General features: G+C 49.9%; 1 protein-coding gene across 1 annotated transcript in view; it reads right to left on the bottom strand.

Annotated features, from left to right (window-relative positions):
- Positions 1-12,905, bottom strand: part of TIMM50 (translocase of inner mitochondrial membrane 50) — a 44,440-nt gene that overhangs the window by 16,541 nt on the left and 14,994 nt on the right. Inside the window, exon 3 of the mRNA XM_024217877.1 lies at positions 9,077-9,098. Coding sequence (XP_024073645.1) covers positions 9,077-9,098 — 22 coding nt within the window. The remainder of the gene's footprint in view (positions 1-9,076; positions 9,099-12,905) is intronic.

The following is a 12,905-nucleotide window of genomic DNA, read 5'->3' as shown; positions in this document are numbered from 1 at the left end:
TACCTTTAAAAGGGAGGGAGGCTGCCCTAAATGAGATGCCAATGACAGCACTTCTTTTGGAGGCTGTGTCTAGAAAGCAGAAGTCTAGGGAAAACACTCAGTGGTGTCGGAACAAAAATATACAACAGTGTGTCTTCCAATCCTCCGCCATGCTAGCAGATGAAGTGTGGGCTGCTGTCTGGCAATCCAGACCATCTGATGCAGCTCTTGCATAGGCAGAAGCATCCTCCGCCCCTCCCAACGCACACAAGGAATGGATTTTTCAATTACTGGCCTCCTGTCTCTTCAGATGTTCCCATAACCAGGGGTCAGGCTGTAGAGAGCGTGTGACTGAGTCCGCAGTCCCCACACCATCGCTGTTAACTATCCCTCTGAGATTACAGCTTTACCATCTTAGCGGCCAGAGTTATTCAAACAGAAACTGTAAGTTAATCAATCAAAGGCAGGCGCACTGAATGGGAGATAATTTGCGGGCAATTGTTATGATAATGCAGACCGAGCAGCTGGGGCGGATGACGATGGGGCCGTTGAGAGTGGGATTCAGGTGTCAATTGCAGGCCCATACAGGGGAATCTGACCACGGCCAAGGCTGTGTTGGACTTTGACTGTCTGTCAGATGCAACGCTTTAAAAAACAAAACAAAACACACACACACCCTGGAAAAGTTAAACCAGGGGGGGAAAAGATATTGTTTTAAACCCAAGTCTCATTTGCAGTTTACCGTCTACTGGCCTGGGATCATGTTTTAAACTTGGACTCTGTGTCCAATTGTCCCCTTCCCTCCCATGCAGAATATTACAGACCTGCAACACCAATTCATATTTTTTGAAGCCAACGTCACCCTTTTGAAAATGCTAGCATGCCGGGGAGGCAGCTGGGAGACCGGACACCTGGGTTCTATTTCCAGGTTTGAAACTGACCAGAGCTCAGAAACTGACCAGTTTCCAGGTCTGAAACGAACACACAACATTCTCCATGCCTGGCTTTCCCCTCTGTAACACAGGGAGGACAATAGTTTGCAGCCTACAGCTGAAAAGCACTGTAGAAGAGCTAAGTGTTGAGCATGACCTCAGGAAAACCGAGAACACATAATAGCTTTGGGGAGAGGGCGCTCAGCTCTATAGTGGAAAGTTATCTGCCGCATGTCTACAGGGGAGTAGGTACCCATTGTTTTAAACACAGGGGGGGTGAAGAAAAGGTCTGCAGTGTCTTGACAGATTATTCTAGGTCACATGATGGCTGGCGCATGGTGGTTAAACAATTATGTTAACCCCAACCCGTTCATCTTTAAATCTAAAAGGAAGAGCTCGGAGAATTAGCCAGAGATTTGGAGAGAGGAAAAGGAGGAGGCGGAGTTTTCTATTATGTCGGACAATGGGCCACTGACTGAAAAATGGCTTTTAATCTGGACGGAGCATATGCCAGGCCTGCTGAACGGAGCAGGTGAAAAGCGCTTCCTATCCCAGCTCACTCGCTCTCAGGGGTCCGCGGGCAGACAAAGCCCAGGCCCTGCCTCCTCCGTGTGTTTCTGTACGTGTTTGATCTGAAAGTGTTCCGCTCGCCGAACCTTCTGCCTTTGAAAGTGTTCAGCAAAGTTCCATCTGCCTCTGTTTTCCAGGCTCCTCTAGGGAGGGGGCAAAAGTAACAAAGGGTCTGATTTGCTGAGCACCCCCAGTTCAACTCAGTGGGAGCACAACACCTCTGAAAGTCAGCCTCCCCCCCCCACCGCTTTGCTATTTTCCCTTACAAACTGTAGGACGAAGCAGGACGTATGCTTGAAACTTTCTCACTAAGATTCTGCATTATTGGGATTGGAATAAGGGCCGTAACCCCCCTTCTCTCTCTCTCTCTCTCACACACACACACACACACCCACCCCCCACTCCACAATCTGGCAGATCTTTGCCGTCTGGTAGGACTATGCTCCTAAATGCTGTGAAATGAACAGACAAGGTGGGTGAAGTAGCATCTTTCATTGAAGTGGTTTTCAACCTTTTTTCATTTGAGGACCCCTAAAAAATTTCAAATGGAGGTGCGGACCCCTTTGGAAATCTTAGTTTGCAGAGCGCAGGTTGAAAACCACTGTTTGATTGGACCAACTTCTGCCGGTGAAAGAGACAAGCTTTCGAGTTTACACAGAGTTCTCTCTTTCACCAACAGAAGTTGGTTCAATAAAAGGTATTACCTTGCCCACCGTGTCTCGCTAATATCCTGGGACCGACACGCTGCAAACGGCAAATGAACAGTCAGCCTGCATGATTCAGAGGCGTGCTCCAACCCGAATAGGTCTACCCAATAGCATTGTGTTGATGCAGGTATTCAGAATATTCAACGCACTGTAGGAAGAAAATCCAGAAACATGTGGGCTTTATCAGGGAGATATGGAAAGCTTTGCCTAGTAGGAACCATGGGCAGTAGAGAGCTGGGGCCTAGGTGAATTTGGGGGGTCAGAGCCTGGTGGAGGGGGAGTCTATGGCTCCTTCAGCACGCCGATCCATGGAACAGATGAGCGAGGAGGTGTAGAACGATCTTAAGCAAGCGAAGGCACGCTGGACGGGATGAAGGTATGAGAGACCGCGCTGCGACAGGATGCTGTCAGAGCCTGACCTTTCCCCACCACTCCGACCCCCTTGGGGCTCTCTCTCCTGAAATCTGCCCCTGCTCTTTGCTCATCAAGTGGAACAGGCGAAGAAGGGCGGCATCTGGAAAGCCTATGGCTCCCAGCCCTTGGGGACAGACATACTACAGCGCCACATTCCCCCCTCCCCTTCATTCAATGTCACATCAGTTTCCCACTCTGCTCCCCCCCCCCAGTGATGCCCAGGGATGGGTAGGGAAGGGAGAATTGTTAACCCTCCCATCCCAGCACAAGTCCTGCCTGACCTTCTGCCCTCGACAAGAGACTCACACACGCTGTTTATGCACCCGTACATCTGCTCTGGAGAAGCAACTCAAACACTGGCCCTTTCACTCAGCTGATTAGAATTGTAAAGTAACTTTATCTCTTGATTTTTTTTTCCCTAGGGGGAGCTGAGCATGTTACGTTTATTACTGCTCACTCACTATCCAGCTTAAACACATTAAAGAATTAACATATTTATAATCCAGCTTTCCATCTACTGAGCTGCTCTCCTCCCAGATTTCTCTGCCACCTAAATCCAAAAAGTGGTAAAAACATTTGTGCTTCCAGGCAGCCGAAGTAAAGAGTTTAAATCCTCGGTCGGGCTGGGATTTTACCAGATGGGTTTCCAACAATATCACCGTGAAATAATTCCATAGCTTGTATAACCAAGCAGGGTGTGAAAACTGCCCTGAATGTAGCTTTGGAAGTAGTAGCAAAACACAGACTCAACGTGGGGGGGGCGGAGGGGGGAAGATATCTGTAAACCTAATCGGAGAGGCAACTTTCCCACTGACCGGCCGAGGTTTGAACGGAGCGCTGGGATTGTGCTGCCAGAGTGATCAAAACTGCCCCTCCACTCACCAGGAGTCCTCTTCTGTGGTACCAAACCTTACGCCCACTTTCAACAATTTGACAGGGTGGAGGGGAGGAGATGGGGCGAGATTACACGGGACTGATTTTGCGGCCCATATAGTTTCATCAAGTTTAAGGCCAGAAGAGACCAACTGATCATCTAGTCGGACCTCACATATAGCACAGGACATTCACAGATGCCCCTATAGTAAGTCAATGACTTAGCTTGCACCGAAAGAATTTCTGTCCTCAGGAAACTAAACTGAGTCGCAGGGAGAGAACAGGAGAGGCTGAGGTGCCACCAATGCCCGAGGCTTCTGCAGTGGCAGGGAATTGATTAGGTGAGGCAGGCCCAGATGATCCCAGCCGGAGCCCAATCAATAACCCCCAAAGTCCCTCCCAATCTGATCTGGGGGGGGAATTCCTTCTTGACCCCAAATCTGGCAAACAGTTTGACCCTGAGCAGGAGAATGAGACGCACCAGCCAGGCAGCTAAGAGAGGATTCTCTGCATGACCTCAGAGCATAGTCCAGCACATCCCAGCAATGACCAGTCTCTGATGCTCCAGAGGAAGGTGAAAAACACCCTCTGCATCCAAGAAAAACTATGCACTGGTGAACAAATTCCTTCCCGACTCCGCTGCAGGTAAGCGGCTGAAGCCCTAAAGCATGAGATTTGATTATAGTCACTTAGCACCTGCCGCTCTGCATCAAGTTATCAGCATGTCATGGGCAATGCAAGCAGTCCTGTTCTCTCCATGCCCGTGAAGGAAAGGGATGAACAAGAGGACACAGATTTCCCGGATTCGAAGGCCAGAATTTCGGGCACTGCTACAATCTCCCAGCCCAGCCCTTTTCCATGGTTTCAAAATGGTACTCCTATTCCACAATGGCAGTGGCAGGGAAGATGGGGTGAGATGACAAGTGACTGATTTTGGAGCCCATATGATCATTTGGTTTATGGATCACTCTGAACAGCAGGGAGCACACCTCCCCCTTCAGGTTTGGAAAACTCCTGGCACATTCTTGGGCACAACCGGACACAAATATTGGAACTAATACCTTGATTGGTGGATTCTGGGGTGGTTCTATTAAGTTAGTAGGTTACTGAGTTCAAATATACATCTAAAAGAAAAAGATGAATGCTGAACACGTCTCTGTTGAGGATTTTTGGTCCCATGAAGATGGACCTCTTAAGCTTCCTAAAAAGCACTGGCTGGCATTTTTGAGCATTTAATTTGTGGAGGTTCAAGGGGTCAAACCGTTCATTCTTTGGTGGGTGGGAAATTGTGCCTGGGTTATAGATCACCGTATGCCTCAGATTAGCAGAGAGATCAGGTGGGAGTTTTACGTGATCTTTGCTAGTGAATTTCAGATGTTAAAAAATGGTGAGAGCTTTACCGATAGACAACGTCATCCTGGCCTTGGAGGCGCCCGGGCCTCCTCGGATGATCCCACAATGCGGATTTGTTTGCAGCTGGCCGCTGAGCGGGCCCTGTGCAATGGAGACCTGAGCGAATATCGAGCTCATCTTCTGCAGTCAGGAGGGCTCCTGGCTCATTCTCAGCTGCTGCTTTTGGTGCTGGTTCATGACCAATTCATCTTGTTTTAATTACAGTGTTAACCCTGGGCTGATTAATATGGAAATAGACACGATTTCAGCTACAAATGGAACAGCAATTAAACACCGGGCCAGGTCCTGCAACCTAGATAGTCCACTTGGTCAAGGCCGCAGCCTTTCCTGTCCCAGAACCCCGATGCTATGCAGCAATGCCAGGCAATCCCGGAAGGTGGGAACAAACCCCATCTTCCAGGGTGGAAAAACAAGTGTAGATATCCAGGGGGGAAACTAAAGAGAAAACCACACAGGAAGCCAAGTCAAACAGAGGCCTAGTGAATTAAGAGTATGTCTTCACTACCCGCCAGATTGGCGGGCAGGCAGCGATGGATCCAGCGGGGATCGATTTATCGTGTCGAGTCTAGACGCGATAAATCGACCCCCGAGCGCTCTCCAATCGACTCCTGTACTCCATCGCCGCAAGAGGTGCAGGAGGAGTCGACGGGGGAGCAGCAGCAGTCAACTCACCATGGTGAAGACACCACGGTAAGTCGATCTAAGTACGTCGACTTCAGCTACGTAACTTAGATCAATTTTCTCCCCCCCAGTGTAGACCAGGGCTAAGTGCGTACCACTGATTGTGCTGCCCGGACTACGCCGGCATAGCCCCCCTAGAATAGACACGGCGTACGCCAACAGAAGGAGTTTTGGCAGTGTAGAAACACCGTCTCCCCAAACGGTATTAGCCAAGCCAATAGAAACACTTCTGCTGGCATAGCTGCATATACCCTGGGGGCTTTGGTGGCATAGCTCTGTTACTAGCAGGGGTGATATTTTCTACACTCCTAGCTGCCACAGCTATGCTGGTATAAGTTAAGTCTAGCCTAGGCCTTCGAGAGAAGATATTGTCCAGTTTTCCTAGAATCTCCCTAAGCAAAGGACACTATGAGTTGTGTGAAGGGACAGGACGGTCTACGCATGTCTCTCACGAGGGCCATTTGTGTTAAGTGACCAGTGATTTTGGAGTACCCAAACCGAGACATCATAAAAAGGCCTGATTTTCAGAGGACAGGGGCGCTCAGCCCTTGCTGAAAGTCAGGCCCTTTAAAGGTTCCTCAGACTGGGTGCCACAGAAGTGAGTCACTCAAAATTGCTGGCTGCTTCTGAAAACCTTGATCTACAGTGCAACAGGAAATGAGCTTGCCACCCGATTCTCATTTCCCAAACACCTTTGCTTCTGCCTATCGCTCTATGTTACCAGGAGGACTGTGGGAGGATGATGAATGGGAGGGTTTAATTGGAAAGGGGAGAGGTGAAGACATTGACTCTATATCTATGTGAAGAGAGGAAATGGTTTTACTGAACAGTCACTCTGAGATGAGAAAAATCAAATTCAAAACACTCCGGCTCTCTTAGGGACCCAATGCCAGGAGTCGTCTTTGCTCATGTTCTGTCCTAAGCCCCAAGTAACAGAGCAGCCGCGCCTTGGCCTGGAGAGAATGTACCACAGCTGGAGATCTCACTCTCAAGAAGCTTTCCCCAACATTCAGCCTCAGGGCGGCATTTTCAAACAAGCGCAAGTCAAGGGAACATGTGCTTTTAAGTCACTTAGGTACTTTTGAAAGTGCCACCCTAAGCTGTCCTCTCTCAGTTTCACCCCCGTACTCTTACCCATTTGCTACGGTACTATCTGGGCGCCATCACCACAGTATCAGAGCGAGCATCACACACTAATGAATTTCTCCTCACATTGCCGCTGCGACGCAGGGAAATGCTACTATCCCCATTTTATAGTACCGAGGCAGACAGGCTTGGCGATTGGCCCAAGATCACACAGGGCAGAGTAGGGAATTGTACCTTGGTTTCCTGAGGCCAAGGCTAGCACCCTAACCACTGGGCCCATCCTCTCATTAAAAAAAAAAAAATCACACTCAGGGTATGTCTACACTACGGGATTAATCCGAATTTAGATAATTCGAATTTGGGAAACAGGTTGTATAAATTCGATTGTGCGCGGCCACACTAAGCACATTAATTCGGTTTTTAACCACATTAATTCGGTGGTGTGCGGCCACACTACCCCATTAATTTAAACACAGTAATTCGGTGGTGTGCGGCCACACTAACCTTAATTCGAATTAACAAAATCGATTTAGGCGCTACTCCGCTCGTCGAGGTGGAGTACAGAAATCGATTTTAAGTGCCCTTTAATTCGAATTAACTGGCTCTGTAGTGTGGACGGGTGAAGGGTTAATTCGGATTAACGCAGCTAAATCCGAATTAAAGTCGTAGTGTAGACCAGGCCTCAGTCCTTCTCCTTCCTTGGCACGGATGTCTTTCAAATATGCACAGGCTCCTGCAATTGAGTCAAGCCAAGATTTAGCTCTCAGGCGTTCCCTGGTGCTCAGCTGCTGTGGCTTCCTTGTTAGTTTTGTTGCTTTTCTCCAAAAATCTCTTCCTGTGATGACCAAAAGAACATGGAAGCCACCGTTTGCAGCAAAAGTTGGAAGAGGAAAACGCAGCTGATGGTTTCTTTCAGGAGTCAAAGGGGTTCCAGCCCCATTTCTGACCGAAGAGGACTAGCTGGAAACTCTGCTGCAGTGATATGCAGGTGGCAAGGTTCAGAGCGGCTGTTTCACCCAAATGAGAGTTTGGAGGCTCGGAAGAGGACAGGAGCACGTCAAACAGAAGCGGACTCCACGTTTGTAAAACTCAATTGAGCATGTTAACAGTGCTGACTATAGACTGCCAAACCCTCTGGGGTGTGCACATACTCATTTGTGGTCATAAACCTTGTTGGACCAGACCCTTCCATTGGAAAAAACATCCCTACATCCTTCACAAGGAAACGTTTTCCATAAGAAATCCACGTGCAGATGACAAAAGTGGCCCACAGGAAATAGTTTCGCTTCCCACTTGACCAAAGCCCTCACCACGGACTGTTTTCACCCTTTGCTCTCCATCACCTCGCTTTGAAGGCTCCGGTGGGAGTTCTTTGTTTCCATCCCCACTGCCGGAAGTGTGGGCTCGTGGCTAGAGCAGGGGATTAGGAAAACTACTGCTACAGTGAATCAGTGTCAGGCTTGGGCCAGTCACGCAACATCTCTGTGGTTTGGTTTATCCATCCATACAATGGGAACAACTACATGTCTTCCAGGGGATTAAAGGGGAATCATCATATGCCCTCCAGAACACAGTCCACAACAGAAGATGGCACCATGTTTTCAGGAAGGAAGGAGGGAGAGAAACTGGGAAACTGCAGCTCAGCACTCTCAGTTTGATCCGGTACTTTAAGCCAACTTCCCAATGGATTCACTGAGTCCAGAGCCATTTCACAGCCAGTTCCACTCCTCAGACAGGTTACTGTAGAATCCCTTACTTTCATCATTCATGAACAACAGCACTAAGAAGCATCGAGCCCAGATGTGCTTCTCTGTCTAGGAGAAGAGTTTAAACGAGGTGTCTACTGGCAAATCCAAGAGCACCCTGCCGGCACAAACATCCATCTCTTAGCACAGTGACAGGCACCGAGTAAAAACCCAGCTCGCGCGGCGCAGAATTCAGAAGCCCAAACACAAACGTGTTTATCCAAAGCGAGTCGCTTTCCTGCTTGGGGAGAGTGGGAGGCTTTGGGAAGGCAGGTAGCGCAGCCAAGTCTGAGAAGTTTCCTTGAGGGCAACTACTTTGTCCTGTCACAGGGGGATAGCGCTGGATGAGTAAGGAAAAGAAAGGGCAAATGTCTCTCTCCCTGCACCTGCCAGCACTCTTGGCTTTTAAAACTGGCCATCTTTCCAACCTGAAGCAGAAGGGCCTTTCTGTTCCATCTCACACTGACTTCCCAATGACCAGTGAGTTGCCCTGTTTATCAAGAGAGCCATCTGCGCTACCGAGCTCACATTTGCAGGAGCGACATGTATTTCCCCCCCCGCCCCACACGCACCCCTCCACCAGCTCCTCTTCCATGTCTGTCTGCCAAGGGCTCACGGGGAGGAAGCGGCCCAAAGCACTGAGCCAACTTAGAAGCAGGTTTGGGGCTTTACTCACCATTATCAAATTCGTCTGGGATCTGTAGGGAAAGAAAAGAGATGTGGCTGGTTATTCTTCTTTTCCTGACTCCACTACATTACACAGCATGGCTAGAAACACCCTCACAGTCATTTGCCTAATTAAGAGAAAGATTAATCTCTAAACATATGAATATTCAGATACATCTGTTGGCTGAGGTGCAGCTGCCAGCCTCTCCCCCTTACCCAAACGCTAGCATTGATAGCATGTTCAACTCTGAGGACTTGTACCCACGGCAGGCACTGCACTCCGGCAAGGCCAACTGGGCCTGCTCCCTCGGGGAGGGGAGAGGGGATGAAAACTCCTGACATCAGTTAATTACATCAGCTTTTTGTCTAAGACAGGAGGACCGAGCTGAGATGTCTGACAACCAGGAAGGCCTTAACTGTTGGCACGTTTCATATATGAGCAGCATGTTTATTGCAACAAGATGATTCAATGCAATATATCACAATGGCTATAAAGAATATTTCAGATCCCATGACCCTTTGCTAAGAACAGCTGAAACCGTAACAGGCAAGGACAGAAAACTGAATATCTGATGACAGAAAAAAAAATACAGGAACAAATCCCATTCTTATTTACGGCCTGACCAACTCCACTGAAACTGATGTGCCTAGACTGCGTCAACCCGATGCGCCCGTCGCTCAGGGGGAACTTTGACTTTGAACTCCACTGGGGTAGAGGAAGAGCCGTCTTCTTGTGAGCGATGCAGGTCACCTGGGTTCAAATCCTGGCTCTGCCACAGACTTTGGGTAGGTCACAACCTCTCTGCATCTCAATTCCCACATCTGTTAAGTCAGGAATATAATCCACTCCCGCCCTTCGTCTATATCGACTGCAAGCTCTTTGGGCACAAGCGACTGGAACCGTGTCTATACCGTGCCCAGCACAACAGGGTCCTGATCTCAATTGCAGCCTGTAGGCACTACCATAATACAAGTAATAAATGTTCCTTTGCTAAATGAAAACCCCACGGTAATGTCAAAGCTGTCTGAATCATCACAGTTCTTCTACAAAGAAGGGCATATCTTTGGGGGGGGGGGGGAATTAGCTAACACAGTTACATACAAAATCCTTATCTGGTGATGTTCCCAAGAGACAGGAAAAGCAGCTCATCATCAGAATTCATTAGGAAGGCAGAAGGACTTTCAAAGTTGCTCTAAGCGGCTCTATAGTACTAATACAAACAAAAAGCTGGAGAAGGAATTGGGGGGGGGGAGGGGAGGTGTTTCCTGAGGTGCCTTCATTTACTGCCCAGCAGGACGGCCAGTGTGACAACTGATCCACGTTGATGAGGATGGAGAGATTTGAGAGGTTTATCACACTTCTACTTGATCAATGTGTGTTTGAACTAATCACTGTAGCCGTTCTGTTTTCACGTTCTACAATTTGGTCCAATTTCTGGGTGGGTCAGGCTAGGTTTGAGGAGATGCAAACGAGTTCAGATATCACCACCTCTGAACCCTGGCTCATTGTAGAGCAGGGGTGGGCAAACTTTTTGGTCCGAGGGCCACATCTGGGTATGGAAATTGTATGGCAGGCTATGAATGCTCACGAAATTGGGGTTTGGGTACAGGAGAGGGTGAGGGCTCTGGCTGAGGGTGCGGGCTCTGGGTGGGGCCAGAAATGAGGTGCGGGAGGGGGCTCCAGGCTGGGGCACAGGAGGGGAGGGCTATGGCTGGGTGTGCAGGCTCTGAGGTGGGGCTCAGGATGAGGGGTTTGGGGTGCAGGAGGGTGCTCCAGGCTGGGATAGAGGGGTTCGGAGGGCAGGAGGGGGATCAGGGCTGGAGCAGGGGGTTGGGGCATGGGAGGGGCTCAGGGGTGTAGGCTTATTTCAAGCAGCTCCCGGAAGCAGCAGCACGTCCCCCCCCTCCGGCTCCTAGGCGGAGGCGCAGCCAGGCAGCTCTGCACGCTGCCCTGTCCACAGGCACCGCCCCTGCAGCTCCCATTGGCCGCAGTTCTCGGCCAATGAACCCCCTGGCTGCCCCTACGCGTAGGAGCTGGAGGGCAGACATGCTGCTGCTTCCGCGAGCTGCATGAAGACATGGCACGTACACGCGGAGCGGCCCCCGACCCCACTCCCCAACTGGAGCACGGGAGCGGGGCAAGCCCCAGACCCCGCTCTCCAGTGGGAGCTCGGGGGCCGGATTAAATTGGCTGGTGGGCTGGATGTGTCCCATGGGCCGTAGTTTGCCCACCCCTACTGTAGAGGATACACAGGTTGTGAACCAAATAAATCAATGCATTTAGATTGTACAGTCTTTTGGGTGGCAGGGACAATCCTGCTGTTGTATCTGCACAGTGCCTGGCACAAGGCAGTCTTGCTCATTGATGGGGGAAAGGGCGCCTCTAGACACTACTGCAATACAAAGAATGATAATAATGCACTTGGATGAATAAGAGGTGCTTGGTATTATAAGAAAAGGGCAGTCGCTACGCAGGCTCTTGCCTGGAGACGATCCTTAGATAAAGTTCCAAGGACCCTAGGCCCGTCTTTAACTGTCTGTTTTCCACTGAGGCTAATGTGACATCCATCAGGCTAGTTGCTTATGCCTGCATTGAGCAACTGGACCCCTGCTCCCCACCATAGGTAAGCTTGCCCCCACCGGGCAGTAGTTCTTGTACCTTCTGGGAGTTGGAGGTGAAATATCCCCTCTGCATATTAGACTGCATGGCCCTGTAGTTGTGTTTACAGGATGCAATCAGGCATGGATTTGCTGGCCAAATGACCCAGCCAGTGTCCAGGGTCCAATTACCTAAGTTGTGTGCTAGGGTCCAGACCAAGAAGGGGAAGAGGCGTGCAAGTGCCTCCAAAGCTGCTCCAGCCTTAAGGTTGAAGGGAATCACCCCTTAACACTTCATCTGTTGCCCGAATCGGATTATGAGCTCTTGGGTGTCGGGACTGCGTCCCGTTCTGTGTTTTGTAGAACGCGGAGTATATTTTACAGAGCTCGGCACTTGAGAAAGTCACAAGACGCTCTCATCATTCTCAAGCGGTTTCCTTGCCGCCTGCTGTGGGCCAGAAGCTCAGCTGTTACGCTTCTAACCCTAGTCACATCACACTGATGGGTTTCTTTTGTAGCTGACAGTATATTTACTCTTCTGGGCAGCAGCCAGTAGTCACTGGCCAGTCAGTCACCAGAACCGAACCCAGACAGACTTTGCTGGCAGAAGGAAGCTGTAGTACGCTCTCCCCCTCAAACAGCACACACACAGAGGCCGTTTTCCAAAAGGAGCTGCTGCTCAAAAATAAAGTCTGCCATCTCCTGTTCTGTGGCTGGGCGCTGTGTTTTCAGGTGGATCTCTCACCATAATCTCCCAGAGCGTCACACACTAATGAATTGAAGGTCCGTTCCCTTTCATGCCCTTACTCCTGAGAGAGTAACTAGGCATCTACATGTCTACCCGGTGCTCTTTCCGAATCAGTGCCATCTCTCCAACTGCACACACCTATCCAGCCAACCATGGCTAGGACCAGTTTCAGGGGTTGCAGGTCACCCGGCGGCCAGGATGAAAGGGATGGTGGCTACCGGGTTATGAATTCCATCTCCCCACCCGCGCGGTCCTCTGGTCCAGCTACAAGAATATGGTGTCACGCTGCCTCCTGCTGCCAGAGAGGAAGTTCAGCTGGCGCCCTGGCCCGTAACAGGGAGAGGTGGGAAACCTGTACAGCAAGCAAAGGGTACAATTCCCCACTGGGCAGGTAATCCTGTGGCAGGATGTTAAATGTGGGACAGTGAGAGATTTTTTTTTTTTTTTTTAAACACTACTCCTGCTGAGTCCTACTAATGCATCTCTAGGCTAG

Source organism: Terrapene carolina, unplaced genomic scaffold (assembly GCF_002925995.2).
Source record: "Terrapene carolina triunguis isolate 2854851 unplaced genomic scaffold, T_m_triunguis-2.0 Scaffold517, whole genome shotgun sequence".
NCBI classification, from domain to species: Eukaryota; Metazoa; Chordata; order Testudines; family Emydidae; genus Terrapene; species Terrapene triunguis.
This window is presented reverse-complemented; position numbering and strand designations above follow the sequence as displayed.